At 42.5% G+C, this 19,371-nt stretch overlaps 2 protein-coding genes across 3 annotated transcripts in view; one reads left to right on the top strand and one right to left on the bottom strand.

The window, feature by feature from the left end:
• The first annotated feature begins 1,733 nt into the window (after positions 1–1,733).
• On the top strand, positions 1,734–7,945 carry ALG11 (ALG11 alpha-1,2-mannosyltransferase). The gene is made up of 4 exons (XM_054984454.1): positions 1,734–2,025; positions 4,198–4,431; positions 4,885–5,813; positions 7,648–7,945. Exons 1-4 carry the CDS (start codon positions 1,997–1,999, stop codon positions 7,917–7,919), a joined length of 1,464 nt encoding a protein of 487 aa, XP_054840429.1. The 5' UTR covers positions 1,734–1,996; the 3' UTR covers positions 7,920–7,945.
• A 22-nt stretch (positions 7,946–7,967) lies between these two features.
• The window catches only part of NEK5 (NIMA related kinase 5), a 31,344-nt gene continuing 19,940 nt past the window's right edge, over positions 7,968–19,371 (bottom strand). The window contains exons 16-23 of one of the 2 annotated variants that reach the window (XM_054985981.1): positions 18,319–18,411; positions 17,713–17,793; positions 16,986–17,054; positions 15,442–15,565; positions 14,861–14,983; positions 13,164–13,301; positions 10,388–10,496; positions 7,968–8,987 (exon numbers count right to left, since the gene is read on the bottom strand). In XM_054985981.1, coding sequence (XP_054841956.1) covers positions 8,771–8,987; positions 10,388–10,496; positions 13,164–13,301; positions 14,861–14,983; positions 15,442–15,565; positions 16,986–17,054; positions 17,713–17,793; positions 18,319–18,411 — 954 coding nt within the window. In that variant the 3' untranslated portion in view covers positions 7,968–8,770. The remainder of the gene's footprint in view (positions 8,988–10,387; positions 10,497–13,163; positions 13,302–14,860; positions 14,984–15,441; positions 15,566–16,985; positions 17,055–17,712; positions 17,794–18,318; positions 18,412–19,371) is intronic. The other variant, XM_054985989.1, reaches the window with a different exon arrangement.

Here is a 19,371-nt window from a genome sequence, read left to right as displayed (position 1 = left end):
ACAATGGAGCCTATTTAGAAGTCATAAAAACAGGAATACAAGATCATCCCTGTGGGCTCTGTGGATGATCCAGGTGAAATAAAGGATAGCACTACCTATATCTTATCCCTGAGCCAGCACAGACATTCATACCATTAACATTTTAGACAAGATCCATAAATACAGGAATTATATTTGTGCCTTATTTTAAACTAAGCTGCTATGTAAGAGACACTTGGTATAAATAAAAGTCACAATAAGAATAAATCCCACATGGATTTACAAGTTATCTTGCCTAGATCCACTCTTTACAGCGCAGCACAACTACTTACGCTAAAATCCCTCGAAGACCACGGGGAAGAAAATGTGCCTCAACACAGCCCGCAAAGTTACCCTTTAAATTTGAGTAACCTTCGCTGATTGGCTACGTTTCCTGCGGCGCTCTGGGGTGGTGACAACGACATCTGATTGGCTTTTCCCTTGTCCCGCCCCGCTTCCCTGTGCCTCCCACTAGCCCTTGGCCAACTCTATGATGCCGCCTTAGACCATAGACGAGGAAATGCTAGAGTTAAACGCTTTGGATTTCTGGAAGCTCTATTTTGTAGTGGTAGAGGGTTAAAAGGCTCGGCGCCTGTTATGTTCAATAACAGTCAGCTGTACAATGTGAGAGTTGCTTTAATATATTTTAAATAAACGTTTTAAAATGGCGCACGACGGGGCTGCCAGTAAACGTTAAAATCGTACAACAATTGAGAAGATGGGGAAATAATTTTTTGAAAGTTGATTTCATTGTAGGTACATCGTAATAGCTATTGATAAAATTGCGTGCCAGAGAGCTTATGCTGGAATAAAAACCTGTTCTTAAAAGTACCACAATACTCTTGCTCGTTATGGACTGACTACCAGCCCTTAAACCGCCTACTGCCACTTGAATTATCCTTAGGGTTGCCACCCTCCAGGTAGTGGCTGGAGATTTCCCGAAATTACAACTGGTCTCCAGGCCACAGAAATCAGTTTACCTGGAGAAAATGGCTACTTTGGGGGGTGGACTCTATGGAATTGTGGCATGCCAAGGCCCTTTCCCTCCCCAAACCCCACTTTCTCCAGGTTTCACCCCCCCCCCCCAGATCTCCAGGAATTTCCCAATTTGGAGCTGGCAACCCTAGTTATCCTAAACACAGTGACTCTGTTGTAAACCCTTTGCCTTCAATGGCCTTAGAAAGCTGTAACTGCGTGTAGTCTGACGCTGTAAATTCATTTCAGCGTTCGCTTTCGTAGTCAGAATTTTGCATCCCACCAAGAGATGGACTCGCGCTGGGATCTATTTTGTTAAAGTTTAAGGTGCTTCTGGACTCTGGTTTCCCTCTACCTTGAAAAGCAATTTTAAAACGTTTATGGCCCCTCAACCCGATCAGCCCTATGTGGAAAGGCAAAGCGGATTCCAGTCTTTGCTTCTGAGGAGCAGGTGGGTTCCCAGCACCAGGCTGCCAGACCCACAGCTACGATTTTTTAAAAAGCCGGTAAGCAGCCGAATGAGACGGGAATCCGCATTTTACAGATTATTCAGTAGGGCTTGCTCCCATGAAAGTGTCCTCCGGATGGCACTACAGGATTTCAGCGGCAGCTTAAGAGACCAGCAAGACCAGTCAAAGCTCCCTTCTTCAGATATGACTCTCTAAAACACATAGTCTTGTTGGTCTCTAAGGTGCCACTGGACTCCAATCCTTCAGGATGGCGCTGTTATTCCGGTATAAATTTTGCTGACCCGGCACCCAGACTCATTTTAAAGCGCTTGAGACGCCTGGCCTTCCCCGTTGCCTCCTATGAGGAGCGCTCTCTCACAACCTCCTCACAGAAAGGGGAAAATGGCCTCCAAAGCAACCAGGAAATCCCTTCTCCGGGCAGAGGAAGGGGAAGTCCGGCGCTTTTTCAAGCGGGAGTCGCTGAATGGCAACGTCGGCGTCTGAGGCGGACGGAGAGGAGCAAAGCCGAGGCGGCGGCAGCGGCAGCGGCCGAAATGGCGGCTTCCTTTTGGTCATTTCTCAGGTGAGGGCTGCCAACCGGCGCGTCTGAAGGGCGCTTGCCACAGCGAAGGCTTTCCTTTTTGTCGTTCGTGTTTTGGGGCCTCTGGAGAGCCGCCTGTAGAAGGGCTGGCAGCCGCCTCTACTCATTCTTGCGATCCCGTTTCTAGTATTCGCCCCTTCTCTCTGATGGAAGAATTTCCATTACGGAGGCGAGTGAGGGAGGCTGTCAAATTTTGAGGTGTTTCTCAGCCCCGCAGCTGCCCCGGTTTAAAGATTATAGGGTGGATCTGAGTCCAGCGACATCGTAGAGACCAACAAGATTTACAAGATCTAATACAGACACCAAGGAAGCACAAATGAAATTATTTACAATGATAGCTTCACTAAGGTGGCGCTGGACTCGCATCCTGCTGTTCTACGGCAGACCCACAGGGCTACCTACTTGAAACTTGGTTCAAAAGAGGCATTTTTATCCCATTCCAAGGATTTGGGGACAGCAAATGAGTTCCTTCCTTTTCCTTCTTCATCCCACAACAGCCTTACCAGGTAGGCCAAGGCAGAGGAAGCAAAAGAGATTTGTAGCAGAGTGGGGTTTTGAGTCCATGTCTGCTTGTACCTAGTCATACACATTTAAGGCATTTACTTTCCCTGTCTGATGCTGGCTACCTGCATCTGTTCAACTTGGATAAGGTACTTACTCTGCTTGAGTGAAACAGAAATGGTTGGATTGGAAGTCTCAGGAAATGCTCCTGGACTGTTGAAAACAATGGCTGTAGGTCAAGAATTAATGCCCCTAAGATGGCGTTTGATTCTGGAGATGGTGTCTGAAGCTGGTGTCTGAACCTGGAAACACATGAAAGTTGTGTTGGTGGTCTCAGGGGACACTCCTGCCTGTTGAAAACAATGGTTGAAGGTTGAGACTGAATGTCCCTCTGATGGTGTCCGAATCTGGATTGCCAGCCCAGTAATGGCTGTCTCACTGGACTTATTTATAGGAGGAAATTAAGAGGAAGTGATGGAGTCTACGCCTGTCAGAACATTTTAGATTTATGGATACCATGTCTGTAAACCCCATTTGTCTGAATACAGGCAGCTGACAGGGCTCAGTGTCATCTAGTTCTTGGAGATGACTGAATGCACTGGATTGGAGGCCAAAATTATGACCAGCCTGAATAACCAGCCAAAATTTGAGGCCGCCACTGACTCCCCACTTCCTCTTCTCAGGAGGGACAGGTGGGGCTAAATGTCTTGACTCTGACCTTATGTAGAGTTTTGGAGGCATTCAGTCGCAAGACTTGCTTTGTAGATATTCACCAGATTAAAAGACAATAGTCCCCTCTGGTGAGTGTGCTTGTGTACCATTGCATGGTGTGCAAATTTTTAAGTGATAGGTTTTCATTGAACCAAACAGGAAGGTATGCAGTAGAGCAAAGTTGATGACAAAGGGTTGGGGTGGATCTAGCCAGTCTGTGCAGCAAAGTTTGAAGACTTCTTTTGATTGAAGTGGCTCTTCCATTGGAGGCTTCAAATTTTGCTGAGTAGAGTAGATGGATCCATCACAACATTTTAGTAGCTTTTGGTAATGACCATTGGAGAATGTTTCTATTGAAACTGGTTCAGCATTTTTACTTCGTGATGTTCCAGTGATTGAACCAGTGGATTTTATCAGACAGAATCTGACTTTATCTTATTGAGATCCATGCAAGTCTGTGGTGTTTTATTGTATGGTCTTCTTTGCCATAATAATAACTGTACTTATATACAGTTCGAAAGATTAGTGCACCACTCAGAGCAGTGAACAAAGTCAGTGTTATTATCCCCACGATACAGCTGGGGCAGAGAGGATTGGCTTACTCCAGGCCACCTACTGAGCTCATGGCAGTAGTGGGATTCAAACCAGCAGAGTGCTGAGTCACAGTACAACCACTGTGCTACTGCATACAAACCTGAATGGCTTAGTGACATCTGGCAGGCATCTGAAACTTTTGAAATCAGCTTGGCCGCTTAATGGGGAGAGGAAGGAGGTCTGTAGATTATCATTTCAGCAACTTTTCTAGTGGAGGTTGGTCTCTGTTCTCTAATGGTGGCCATACAGCCACAGAAACATTAAAGAACTGGTACTTGCTGAATTTAATACATACACTTCATAGTTTTTAAGAATTGTTGCCTCAGCTTATCTTCTTTCTTGTTTCAGGTTGCTGTGCTCCTTGATTATCCCTGCACTGATACTTAGTGTAGTATTATGTATCTGCCTGTTCCTGTTCCTGTGGGGTATACGGTTGTGGCTCCAACAAAGGAAAAAGAAACATTTACTCCTAGGGAAAGATGGGAAAAGGCCACATGTGGTTGCCTTTTTTCACCCATATTGTAATGCAGGTGGTGGAGGAGAGAGAGTCTTATGGTGTGCTCTACGAGCACTGCAGAATAAGTAAGTACACTTTACATTTGTAATACTGTTGTATGATTTTTTTTGCATTTATCTTTGTAGCTTTCTGGGAGCTGTATTAGATTGTGTGTACTTTAGAATGTTTAAAGTACCATATGCCTCTTTTATTAAGTCAAAGTTTCTAGATTACAGGGACTTTTGATGCAATTAGTGTTAATATTTAATGCATATCAAGGGTTAGGTGTTTATTTATTCTCTTGTAGTGCACCAACATGCTTAATTCTTTTGCTATCAACTTTTTAATGGAAGTTATTCAGTTTTTGTTGATGAGATCTATAGGGATGGACTATCAATCTTCCATGGCATTGTAAAGCCTTAATTCTAGTTTCATGGAGCCATTTAAAATTGACTGAAAGGGAAACATGTTCAGTTGTACTTCTACACTAAATGTTTTCAAAGTAGAGACTGAAGAGTAAACTGTGTTTTATTTTCTAGGTACAAAGATGCTTCTTATATTATCTATACTGGTGATACTGATGTCACAGCTGAGAATATTCTCCAAGGTGCTTACAGGCGATTTAACATCAGATTAAATCAACCAGTGAAGTTTGTGTTTTTGAAAAAGCGTTATCTTGTGGAAGCTTCCCTTTACCCGTATTTCACGCTGCTGGGACAGAGCTTAGGGTCGGTGGTTCTGGGCTGGGAAGCTCTTATGAATTGTGTTCCTGATGTTTATATTGACTCCATGGGTTATGCCTTCACACTTCCTCTCTTTAAATACTTGGGAGGTTGTCGAGTAGGATGTTACGTTCACTACCCTACCATTAGTACTGATATGCTTTCTGTGGTTAGAAATAAGAACGCCAGATTTAACAATGCCGCCATCATTACAAAAAATCCCGTGTTAAGTAAACTGAAACTTGTGTATTACTATCTTTTTGCTTTTGCATATGGGTTAGTTGGGTCTTGCGCTGACGTTGTCATGGTTAATTCTTCATGGACACTTGGTCACGTTGTTTCCCTTTGGCATTGTGGCATCTACCCAAATGTTGTCTATCCCCCGTGCGACGTTCAGACATTCCTGGATATACCTCTGTGCAAGGAAAAGAGCACCACAGAGCATACTATTGTTTCAGTAAGCCAGTTCAGGCCGGAGAAGGACCACCCTTTGCAGATCAGAGCCTTTGCTAAGTTGTTGGAAAAGACTGCAGGGCAGCTGCCGCCACCAAAACTTATTCTGATTGGAGGCTGTCGTAACCAAGAAGACGACCAACGTGTAAATGGACTTAAAAAGCTCTGTCAAGAACTGGGCATTGAGGAAAGGGTGGAATTCAAAGTTAACATTCCATTTGAAGAGCTGAAGACTCATCTAGGAAATGCTACCATTGGTCTTCACACCATGTGGAATGAACACTTTGGAATCGGTGAGTACTTTTGCATATGATCTGGTAAGATATGACACAAAAGCTTTTTTTTAAAAAATTGTTGACTGTGCTTGTTCTACCATCTAGAATACTAAATGGTGAGAATGCTGGTTTGCATGACAAGCGCAAACCAGTATCTCAGTTTGGATGGAAAGGTAAACTATGGGTTGGCCTTAAAGAAAATTAATCATCATGCCATACCTACAGGGAGTAGGGATTGCACAAGCAAGCCTGGCTCATGCAGCGCCAAACGTCATTTTGCCATTACATCGGAGCCAAGCCTTTGATTGGTTTAGAACGTTATTTGTATTTTTTCACGAAGAAACAGGGCCCATGAAACATATCAATACGGCATCCACTTCCTATGTCAACAACATTGTATGCTGGGAGTATGTTTAAATATTAACAATATTTTCTCTAGTGCTTTTAAACCGAATGTAGATATTTAGAAACATGAAGGATTGAGAGGACAGAACACTGGACTTCTGTTTTCTTATACCTGTGAGGAGATATGGAGAGAGAATGCATGCTTTCTCCATGAGAATGATGGGCTGTAAATTAAGTAAATAAATGAGTGCTTTGATATATTGTCGAAGGCTTTCACGGCTGGAGAACAATGGTGGTTGTGGATTTTCCAGGCTGTATCGCTGTGGTCTTGGCATTGTAGTTCCTGACGTTTTGCCAGCAACTGTGACTGGCATCTTCAGAGGTGTAGCACCGAAAGACACCTCTGCTACACCTCTGAAGATGCCAGTCACAGCTGCTGGCAAAACGTCAGGAACTACAATGCCAAGACCATGGCAATACAGCCCGGAAAATCCACAACAACCAAATGAGTGCTTCCTTTCATTGGGACATGACGCAGTGCTTTCTGTAACCATGGCTGAGAGGCACTGTCCTTTGGCAGACTTCCAGAGCAGCATTAATTGGTAAATATTATACAAATAGAGGAACTTTAGTGGAAAATAACTTTAGGAAAAAAAATTGAGAGTTCTGAGTAAATGTGTGCACTAAAAAAAGTATTTTTTTGGATTCAGTTCTCTGGAATCCGACAAATTTTGATATTCCTGATATTTAGGTCTAAAACACCAGTTTTATATTTAGATATGGGTTTTTTGTGGGGGTGAGATCCTGAAAATAACTGGGTTATTCACCTTGGAGAGTGGAGGAGTACATGCCTTCTTCCAGGTTGATTTTGGTGGGATTCTCCAGTTCTGTTGGGTTTTATATTTCTTGTTCTGGTGAGTGGTTGCTCTTGGGTGTTTAGCTAAGGTTTCTTTGCCCTGGAGAAAACATGAGATCCCCCGCATGGGATACAATGGAGTGTAGCTGGGGGTGGGGAGACATTGTTCAGGGGACTGTAGAAGTGGGCCTCTTGACCCAATTTCCTTGAAAACGGGGGGTTTTTAGAGGGCAGGCAGCTACAATTTTGTATAGTTTGTTCCAAAAACAGCCCCTCTAGCCCCTCCCCCCCCGAAAGATTCTCCTATAGGAAACAGTGGACCCTGTTAATTTCAAATATTTTCAGAATTAACTGGGAATGTCATTATCGTTACAGCAGAGAACCTTGGATTTGATTGGGGTTTCTGAATATACCTAAATATACTTTTGGGGTATATTTTTGGACCCATATACCAAATTGTGCACCCTTAGAAGGCAGAACTCCTGAAAGATCTTTGCCAAGACAGGAACAGAACTGCCCAAAGGAAAAGCTGCCTCCCAGTGGTGATTGCAGGAAATCATGTGTTATCCCAAGGCATGCAACCGCCCTTCTGTCAGGGATGCTCCCTTCCTCCAGTGTTAGTTCATGATAGTTTCTTTTGTCTTTTGATAGGAATTGTCGAATGCATGGCAGCAGGCACAATCATCCTCGCTCACAATTCTGGAGGCCCCAAACTGGACATTGTGGTGCCCTACGAAGGGAACATTACTGGATTTCTGTCCGAAAATGAAGATGACTACGCAGACACTATGGCTCGTATCTTTTCGTTGTCTCCTGCAAAAAGACTGGAGATCAGACAAAATGCTCGTCATTCTGTAAAGAGGTTTGCTGAACAAGAATTTGAGGAAACATTCCTGTTATCAGTGGAACAGTTATTTAAATAAATTTGTTGTTTTTTAATGTATCTGGACAGACTTGAAGGAGTGTGGTGCTACATTTTGTTTTTTATTTGCTAACTATATTGTGCAACAAAAATACATACTTGTGGGTTTAGCGATAGGCTATAAAACTTGGCATGGTAGGTAATACAAATATAGATGAAATTATACATAATATATTGTTCACTGGTTAAGATTGCAGTGTTGCAAAATAACTAGCAGTTTTGCATAGGGATAGCTCAGCTTTGTGTTTACAGCTAAAAGTCTTTGACTTTCAATTAATTTTTATGGTATCAAATCCTGAGTCTATTTTTGATTGGAAATTACCTTTATCCTTAAATTGACATCACCTTCCTGAAACCTATAGACACAAAACTGTTATTAAAATAGGCAGTCTGTGACCTCTCCCCCCCGCCCCACTTCAGCAGTCAGTACAAGACTGCTTTGCTTTGCTGGGCGTACCGTACTTCACCCCAATCGCAAACCCTGTCATTAGAGCTGCAGTATCTGAAGTGGCCAATCAACTTCCAATTTTTCCCAATTCTAAGTAGTTCTGTAATGAACAAAATATGAAATACCTGATAAAACTAGAAAAATTGGGAGCTGAAATATTTCAGCATAAAAATGTTATGGAGGTAATACAAGAGACGTACTAAGTCTAGAGATGGAGAGGTCAGTTGTTCATTGTGCCAAGATCATTAACGTGAGCTGAAATGAAACGTATTGTCCCCAGTACTGGGAACCCGATACTTGGTTTGCTACATAGTGATGGCTGATGACCCTACAAACAGGCACTAGGTTTTTAAAGCTATCGCTGGTTGCTATGAAGTCTTCAGAAACTATTCCATGAGATTATGTTAACTGACTGCAGCTTCCTGTTTGTTTCCAGTCAGGTTACCATTTTCTTCCAAGCCTCCGTCAGGTGTTTTATCAATTAAGCTTTCTTTTTTCAGCTGATCTGGGTCCACTGATTCAACTGGAGCTTTTAAAGCCTCTTCTTCCAGTGACGATATTACTTTCTCCAGGGATTCTATCAGCTCATTCCTCAATTCATCTTCAGATTCTTCAAAGTTACTACATAATTAATGGCAGAAAACGAATGTTTAGAGGGGTCTTTTAACCAAATGTTCAATTCTCAAATGGGTCAGTAAGTCTACTAAAATTGATCTGAAAGTCTAAGGGCTGCTCCATATATGCTACCACAGTCACCCAGGTAAGGTGCAGGATTATCTGAAAGTGCTGTTTGTGTGAACAGACCTCTCTCTCCACAGGGGTGGTGGCTGCCCTGGTTCCTATCATGACAGCAGCATGTTTTCTTGAGCCACATCCTCATGGGAAAAGTAGAATGGCTATGGCAAGTTATCCTTGGGATGGTACCAGATCACAAATTTCTAATTCCAACAAGACTGCACATAACCATTTAAGTTTTGAGAGGAAATCCCATGAGGGCCACTACATGTATGGGGCCTTTTAGACAGCCATCTTCTTGGAAGGAGGTGGAACAGAGCAGAGAAATGCCTGAATTAAGGTCACATTGTCTTACCCAAAAATGGCCTCCCTGTTTGGGTACGACTTCCAAGTAATAAGAAAGTGTAACTTGTACTTATTTGATGCCTTTGAATGCATGACAGAGAACAGGGAATTGGAGTGCAGAAGGTCAGCAGCCCAAGCTAGTATGTTTTCTTCATTTATATTTTTTATTTTATTTATTTATAGCCCGCCTTTCTTGCTAACACAAGGTAGATCATACAATATAAAACAGTAAGACGTCTATTAAACAAGGCAATAGGACTACAAAGCAATAGGATTACAAAAGCCAGAAAAAATGCAAAAAGAAGGTATCAGATGTGATATATATCATAAACAATGCAGACATTGGAATTACAAGCGAAAAAGATAAAATGTCGTACGAGTAGGATAATTCATACAATAAACATTGGAACAGATCATAGTCCTTTTGTCCCTTTGTATTACTTTGCTTTTATTGCATTATCTTCTGCCTCTATAATCCACTTCCTGCATTATGGCATGTCATGCCTTAGCCAGTTTCTTTGCATTTTTTTCTAAGTCTGTAATCCTAAAACTATTGAACTGTTTATTGGATGTCTTACGCTGGCTGATGCAATCATTTTCTGTATTTTGTAATCCACCTGAGAAAGTTGGGCTATAAACGAAGTAAAATAAATTATCATATAAATCATTAACTCACTATAAACTTCTTTATGATCATGTGTTACTTGTGAATTGAGATGATCTTTTCAGGACATGCAAAGCAAATTGCATCTCGGTAGCTAACATCAGTCTAGCTAGATGTACTATGGCACTGATTTAGTTGTTGACTCCTAAGCATCAACAGTTTCAGAGAGAGTCTTAAAATCAGGGGTTTTAATATGCCCACAATACTGTCAGTCAATAGGTCATGATGCCACCCTGACTTTATCCAAGAAGCAGCTGTATTAACTGTGCGGACTTACGTGTCATCATCATCCGATCTTGGCTCAAGTCTGTCTTCGTCCACGTCAACAGCAGAACCTGATTCTGAATCGGCTTCATTCTGGGGAGTCCATGGAGTTACTGCCTCCTCTGAAGAGGAGAAACATTTTAGTTAGTTGGTTTTAATTTTTAAGCCACCTTGAATTTATGGAAAGGTGAGAAATTTTCTAAATGAGCAATTATATTTGGTTGTGTCCAACATTTCCAATCAGATAACAGTGGAGCCTTCAACTGGCCCAAGGAGCCGCCTTCTGCCACTGTTAGCAGAATGGAAACCTTGGATCCAATCCGTGGTCAACCCATTGAAAGTTAAAAGCTTTTCTGGGATGATGTTAGACAAAATAAAGCAAAAGACCAGTGGCACCTTAAAAACTAACAACATTTATTTCAATGTATTGTCGAAGGCTTTCACGGCCGGAGAACGATGGTTGTTGTGGGTTTTCCGGGCTGTATTGCCGTGGTCTTGGCATTGTAGTTCCTGACGTTTTGCCAGCAGCTGTGGCTGGCATCTTCCACCCCCGACAGAAAAGAGGCATAATGAAAACATTAATGGATCGTGCAAGACGGATATGTGAGCCGCACTTTCTCAATGAGGAAATTAATCATCTAAACGACGCACTTCAGGCAAATGGCTACTCCAGAAATGAAATCCGAAGAGCAATCAAACCCAGGATGAATCAAACAACCAAGGAAAAACAGTCTCCTACAGGAAAAGTGTTTTTGCCATATATCAAAGGAATTACTGATCAGATGGGAAAGCTTATGAAAAAGCATAACCTTCAAGCAGTATTCAGACCCACCCGAAAAATACAACAGATGCTACGATCAGCAAAAGACAGTAGAGACCCCCTCACCTCTGCAGGAGTATACCGTATACCCTGCAGCTGTGGACAAGTTTACATCGGGACCACAAAGCGTAGCATCCAGACAAGAATAAAAGAACATGAAAGACACTGCAGACTTGGACAACCTGAAAAATCAGCAGTGGCTGAACATAGCCTAACGCAAACAGGGCACAGTATCTTATTCCAGGACACCAAAATACTGGACAACACTTCCAACTACTTTGTCAGACTGCACAGGGAAGCCATTGAAATTCACAAGCATAAGCAAAACTTCAACAGGAAAGAAGAAACCTTAAGAATGAACAGAGCATGGTTTCCAGTTCTGAAAAACACCAGGCTAACAAAACATTCTGTCCCCGACAATAGCCCTGCAGAGAAGATTAGCACATCAAGTACCAATCCATATGCAAAAGAACCTCCTCAGGACACAGTGAAGCCTCCCGCCATTAGCATTCCATACCCTGGGAAACTCTTACAGGATGACTCAGCTCAACCCCACCCCTCCTGAGTAGATACAAATGACCTACATCTTTTCCACACTGTGACACTGAGAGATCTCTGTCTTTTGGTGCTACACCTCTGAAGATGCCAGCCACAGCTGCTGGCGAAACGTCAGGAACTACAATGCCAAGACCACGGCAATACAGCCCGGAAAACCCCCAACAACCAACATTTATTTCATATGAGCTCTTAAAATAAATCTGAAACATTGAAAGTTGAAATAAAGATTGGTAGTCTTTAAGATGCCACCGGACTTTTATTTTTCTGCAATAGAATAACTCAGACACCCCTTTGCAATCATGATGTTAAACACCCATACTTTATAGCTACAGCTGATCCAGTTTTTTTTAAAAAGGCATTAGGCATTAAAGTTTTAAGTGAACTAATTTTTAGGACAGAATTAGATCACATTAATATATTTATTTGAAACCATAAATCATCTCCACTATGCCGATAACCTCTGAAACCTTCCACAAGAAGTATATAAGGGAGTATTATCCCTATCTAAACAAAATTTGGCTCAAGAGAGGGAGGCAAAAAAAGGAAGAATTGCTGACATTTTAAAACATGAAAATAGTTTAGTTTCAGATACTAGCTCTCTGATATCTGCTGAGCCTATAATTGGCCTAAACCCAGCCATAGGTTTCACCACAAATGCTTCATCTGCCTAGAGGAAATTTACATGACTCTTTGGTGTGCAGCCTTCTAGTAGGATTATCAACTGGTCAGGAGGAAAAAAGAATTAGTAGCAGTTTTATGTGTAACATTTTTACAGCATGGAAATAAAGTCATCACTACCAAGCAATGTCTGCATATCAAGCTGCTGATGAAGCTGCAACTGGTTGGTTAGAAAGTTAGTACTCTTCTTTTTTCCCTGCTCATGACCTAAGTAATTAGAATTTAATGTTCTTATAAGGGTTAGAAGAAAATGTTTTCTCTCTTACAATGTAATTTTACAAGTAATATTTTGAGAAATTTTTATGCATTTCTTCCTAAATTGTTGTAACCTAACCTAAAACTTTGAGATGAAGTCTAAGGCCTTTTTTGGATGGGTAATTTTGCCGCTTTGGGCTCCGTACTTCTTCAGGTTTTCATCCGACTTCTGCACAGGCAGAAAATTCAGAAGAGGACTCTTGTAACGCCGTACTGAAATCTGAAGAGGAAATTAAGCATCTGGAATTTGGAAGAAAGCCCAAAGAGGTATGAGGCCAAGAGCAGCAAAATCTGCCTGTTGCAAAAAAGCAGAAACGAATGCTTCAACAGTAGTACTACACACGGATGCCCAGCTAATAGGCATGAAACAGCTCTGAGAATAAAATCTGTTACTATAAACTACACCTATAGAAGCTGGATGGTTTCAGCTTGGCTGTGAATTGCATTGTTGTTTTGGACAAAGTGAGAAACGACTTACGGGGTTCTCCAGCTTGGTACAGCGTGTCACTGGAGCACTCCGCTTCTGCTAACATGTTCATTAGTGTCTCAGGGGATTCTTGGCTCCATTTTCTCCTTTTTTCATGGCATTCTGAAGGAACAATGATCACTGGGTCTGCTGAGAAACAGGGTATATTAGCTCAAGGTATGTTATGCTGCAAAAAACCTGTCCGAAAAGAATGCCCAATGGAGAGTGAACACTTCAGACATTTCTTAGGAATGCCTTACGTTCATGGTTCTAGTGCAATGTATATCGTCCCCACTTTTAGGCAGGGAAGGCAGTTCTTCCATCTCAGAAATGCATACATTTATGAACATATGCAACTGCCTTATATAGAATCAGATCACTGATCTGCCAAGGTCAGTACTGAGCCTGGCAGCGGCTCTCAAAGGCCTCATACAGGATCTTTTGTAATCCCTGCTACCCAAATTCTTTTGCGTGGAGATGCTGGGGACTCAACCTCAGACCTTCTGCAAGCCAAGCAGATGCCCTACCACTGAACTGTGGCCCCTTGTGAATTAATCCAACCTTTTAACCCCATCTTTTCCCCTGAAAGAAGATTAAGGAAAAAAAAAACATTCATTCCATCTGAGGGATAACAAGCACTGAGAACAATCCACACCTAGTCTAACATAAGGCTAGCAGAAAAACTTGAGTGGTTCTAGGGAGAAAAAGTCACCAATGTAAGGTAAATCTCCCAATATCTTAAATATGCTGTAGAAGTAGACTCTACTCACACCCTTAAGTCTTACGTACAGAGTCAAAGTAAGTTGGAAATCCATGGACAATCATGGCGGGAGTGGGAAACAATTTGGAAATATGCCCCCCATCTACTCCAGGATTCTCGGAAGCTCTTAGGAGCTTGAGCGGGCTGATCTCTCATTCCCTTTTCTCTTTTTAAAGTTGAAATATGAACACTGAATATGCTTAACTGACCGAACACGATGTTGAAAGCGGCTGAGCATCAAGCAGCTCTCACCCTTCTGTTCTGGCGGGAGCATACTTAGTTTTTATTAGGCCATTCTGGTGTTTTTCCTCTTTTGGGTTAGTTTCCAAAGCCATGTTTTTCTGCATCCCTCAGGAGCCCCTTTAGGATACAGAGATTCATCCCTCCCTGGTTTGTGGCTGGCCCTATTGTGCGGCTTTTGTCATCCACATGTGGGCCAGCCAGTTTACTATTAGGAAGTGCAACAAGGGAACACTTTGCGGCAATTCTTCTATGAAGGGCGGGGGGGCGGGCGGGCAGCAAAGCCCAAAGTAACAGTGCCAGCAGTCCTTGTTGAGAAGGTAAAGCAGTCTGAAAGAGCTGGACTTGATACAGTTTTCCATTTCCTCCCTCTAATTCTGAGAATGAGACCCTTCTTACTCTACAGTTCTTATATTTTAATGGATTATGTTCTACATGTAAAACTGCTTTGTGCATGCAAACACACTGGTTTGGGAGAGGCCAGGAAAAAGCCAGTACATTTTCTAACCTAGCATTTGCCTTGATATCTTTAGGGACGCCTCTCTTCTAGTTTGAGAACTACAGAAATCATCTTTCTGTCCCAGGAGGGTGCCTTTTTAAAATGCCCACTACATTTCCCGTTCCAGTGCAAAGACAAACCTGTACCGGATCCAGCAAATCTCTCTCTCTCTGTTCAATATAAGAATATAACATATGCGTCGTAAGTCACCTTGGTCCGTGGCTGGGGCAACAGAGGTGACATCTGCATTGCCTAAGAGATTCAGGAGAGTTTTGGGGGCTGCAACCTGCCAGCGCTTCCTGTTTGCCATGGAATCATCTTCATTCTCCGAATCTAAAGAGAAAGATGAGGTGATGGTTAATTGGTTATAATTCTCTGTGGATGGAATACTGATGCTGATTGTGATTTTTATGTATTAAAATACTTGTCCCCCTAGCCTTTCCCACTGCCAATGGTTGCACCAAGAGGCTTACAAAAACTCTTATGCGCAAAAGAGTTCAGAGGCTTTTCATCTGGGGTCATCATTACATGACTTTTTGACACAGCCTTCGTGATGATGTTCTGCCAGCCATTCTTTATGGACCGGCCACATGTCTAACAAAGGATTTGGGGAGGTTTGTTTGAGAGCTGATTAAGAACAGGGCAACTGGGAGTCATATTATTATGAGAAAACAATTATTTGAAACAGCTCTCAAAGTTTATATGTAATGAATGACCATCTGATTGTGTAGGATGGCAAGGTTAATAAGAGGATACCATCTTAACAAGTCTAGCAATTTCAAGGTAAATACCTGTTTCCAAACAGCATAATTCTGCCAACGCTCTGTCTGTATAATCATTACAGACGTTTGCCAGCTTTTCCTTAAGATTTTTTCCATCCTCAAAAGTTAAGGTTTCATTAAGCTTATCGTGTTCCTGAAATAAGATAAAAGAATCAGTGCTGAAACTTATTAGCTCGCTTACATTGGTTAGCTTTCCTAAGCAAACCTGTCCTCTAGGGAGAACAAGCAAAAAAAGGACTTAGACAAGCAGAATCCACCAATCATTTATCTTGGACTGAAGACATTCATTTTAGAAGGAGCTATGCCTGAACTTTCCTTATGGAATGTCAAATCTTTCCCCCAGTTTTTTTTTGGGGGGGGGGATAAAGCAAACCTTGCACAAGTAGTGTCAGTTTTTAAAACAACAGAATTCACAGCCTTCCAGTAATCCATGTATGCTAATCTGTACACGCACACAACACAATTCTTCCTTGTTTGTGACTGCCTCATATATTCCAATGTGTCAGGTTCCGCCATGGGCGCTACTATGCTGGGCGCTGGCATGCCTGACCTTGATTCTGGGAAGCCATCAGGGACAGTGCAGGTTCTTGCTCTGTGGATGGAGGGGGGGCGGGTATACATCATCCTCGCTCCCGCACAGGCCTGCTCAACCTGACAGAGTCCTGGCTGCCTCCCCTTTCTCCTTGCCTCCTCTGGGTTTGCTCTTCCTCCTGTTCTTCATCTCGCTCACTCCTACTTCTTCCAGCTTCTCACGCTCCCAAACTCCACCACACTCCTACACAGCCCACCACAAGCTCGCTCCTGAGCCTGCCTTTATAGGGCTTCTCCCAACTTCCCCCTCCCTTCCTCCCAGGCTCTGCCCTATCCCTGATGCTCTCCAGCTGAGTATGCCCTCAGGTGTTTCCTTTCTCATCCCAGTCTCTCCCTGCTCTCCTTTCTTGCAGGGTGGGGCTAGCTGTAACCCAGATGGTGATACCCTCAGGTGTTCCTCCTCCCCTCCTCCCCTGTTCTCTTATCCTTTCCTGCAGGGTGGGGCTGGCAGGGCCTTTCCAGGTGATGTGGCTTGGCCACTTCTGCCTCTGCTCACGAGGTGCCATCCTGGCCTCCTGGGTTCTGGCTAGCCCCCGAGGTTCCCCCTAGGGCTTGGGCTTCTTGGCCGTCTGTCCTGGTCTCAGCCCCCCAGGTAGGCCTGTGTGCCCCCCAGGTAGGCCTGTGTGCTTCTTGCCCTTTGGGGCTCGGCTGGGCTTGGGTTGTGTGCTCCTGGCAGGCCTCCCTGGCTGGCTCCTTTCCCCCCTCACTCTCTGCTGGCTAGAGCTGAATCGCCTCCCCTGGGCTCTCTGTGCCTCCAGCCGGGGTGCTGTTGGTCTTCAGGTAAGGGATCTGTGGCAAGCCCGGGGCGCTCATCCCCTAACACAATGGAAGAAAGAAAATGCACACACAACCATTCATTCCACGGAGATGCCTGGAGAAGATTTTGCAGATTGGTCTGCCTGTGATCAGAACACATCATCAGAATGAGGCACGGCTATATTGTGATGCACAAAGCTCTTTACCTCTTTCTTGCCTTGGAAACTGTTCACATCTGGCACATCCTCTAGATCAATCTGAAACTTTATACCTCCCTGAAAAATAGTTTTTTAAGTATTTGAATAAAATGAAAAAAATAAATAGCTGATAAAATCCTGAAGTTCACAAACAAAAAAAGCTGCTGGGAGAGGTCTATGCAGTGCCAGGGTGGGATGGGGAGAATCATTTTTCCTACCAAATGGAAAGGAGCAGTGTCAGTCCACAGCTATGTTCTCTCCACTTCCTAGAGTATGTGGGCCAGTGCAAGAGACTTGCAGGAAGACGAAGTGAAGGGGGATGGACTTACCCCCCCCCCACACACACACACTTGAATGGGATGTTCATTATAGCATTAATGAATACCGATGGGCAGACCCAACACATATTTATAATAAAGACTAAATTATGCTTTCGATACCAAGGCAGCTTACCGCTTACTAAGACAATATGTCAATAAATCCAGCAAAATGATAAAATCTTCTTGCCTGCTGGCTCTTTTGATTGCCTAGGTTAATGATTTTTCTGTTTTTATGTACATTGTACATTTTTATATTATTGGTAAGTTGCTTTGAGGGGTTTCTCCCCCCACCCAAGGAAGGGGTAGAAATATTTCAGTACATAAAATGCCACATAAAAGCAATTCAACATACAAAGACCAGCAAAAAAAAATGAGAACAGGAGAAAAAAGCGAAAGAAAATCTATTAATCTTTAACCTTTGCTTTGTGTTTCACTTCCATAACATTTCTCTCTTGCCAATTACGCAGTCCCATTTTTTTCACGCTTTGTTCAATAACCTTAAAGGGAAAAAGACTCACTGTTTTAAACATGCACAGATATTTCCAATTAAAATACAGTATTCTTACAACACAACCCTATGCAGAGTTCCTCCAGTCTGAGCCCCATTAATTGAACTTATAAAGGGATATGCAACGAAGCAGACAATATCTTTGATGACAGCCTGGTTCAATGACCAGTTGTACTGCTCATTGGAGGAGACGGGGGGGAAAAACTTAAAATTATTATTATTAATACAGCACATAGACGCTATAGGGACCCCTGTAGGTTAACTGACATACAGCAGATTCTGAAGTATTGGAGGAGACTGATAGTACCATCCTAAACAATGTTACACCATTCTAAGCCCTTTGGCTTTAATGGATTTAGAAGGGTATAACTCTGCTTAGGGAAAGAACTGTACGATAAAATAACACAACAGATCACTGTTTAAGCCTTTCGGTACCACCTTTTTAGAGTAATACAACTGTTCTTTTATCACATTTTATGACTTAACTACAGCTGTATCTTAAAAGTGTCAATACCTGGACTGGCTCATCTTTTCCTCTAGGGATGTCACTGTTGTCAGCAGACTGGTCCTCAGTTGTCTTTTGTTTCACAAAATAGGTTTTGTTCTCCTTTAGGATAAACTACACTTAGTTACACCTTTTTTTAAAAAAAACTGATTACAAAGTATGCAAGATGTAGCAAAGGATGCAAAACCAAATTATTCAAAAAGGTTTATTTACTCAGATAGGAGGGAAGTATTGTAGGGAGGGGGTTTCAGATGCTTTGCTAATGAGTTAGGGACCACAGACTTCACCACTATGTTGCCTTGCACATTATTTGTTGCTTTGAATATGTACTCCTATATACTACCTGTGCTTCATGTTATCTATGTCAGTCCTAAAAATGATTATGTTTTGTTTCAGCAATTCTTCAACTTTGTATTGGATCCTTGCCAGGGTTTTTTTTCAGCTGGAATGCGGTGGAACGGAGTTCCGGAACCTCTTGAAAATGGTCACATGGCTGGTGGCCCTGCCCCCTGATCTCCAGACAGAGGGGAATTTAGATTGTCCTCCGCACCGCTCCAGCGGCACGGAGGGCAATCTCAACTCCCCTCTGTCTGGAGATCAGGGGGCGGGGCCACCAGCCATGTGACCATTTTCTCCGAGGGCAACCCACGGAGTTCCACCACCTCTTTTCCTAGAAAAAAAGCCCTGATCCTTGCTAATGCTATGTCTTTGTAAAATCCTATGACATTGTTTATGGAAATGGCCTTGACACTGTATGGAAATGTCCTTGATACAGATTGTACTAATCTCACACTATGTAATCCGCCCAAACAAAACAAACAAACAAACAAACAAACAAACAATTCTGCCTTCTGGATGCCCTATAGAATTTAACCTAAGTTTTAGAATAAAACTAAAACATTAAAATAATGAAAATGAAATAAAGGCAAATTCACAAATAAACATATGATAGAATAAAAGAACATTTTTAATGGCATCCAGTCCAAATACTACCTCTGAAACCAAAAATGTGAATTTAAACACAAAATCGACATCCAGGGATATATAAAATTATTCAGTACA

This window comes from Eublepharis macularius, chromosome 1 (assembly GCF_028583425.1).
Source record: "Eublepharis macularius isolate TG4126 chromosome 1, MPM_Emac_v1.0, whole genome shotgun sequence".
Lineage (NCBI taxonomy): Eukaryota > Metazoa > Chordata > Lepidosauria > Squamata > Eublepharidae > Eublepharis > Eublepharis macularius.
This window is presented reverse-complemented; position numbering and strand designations above follow the sequence as displayed.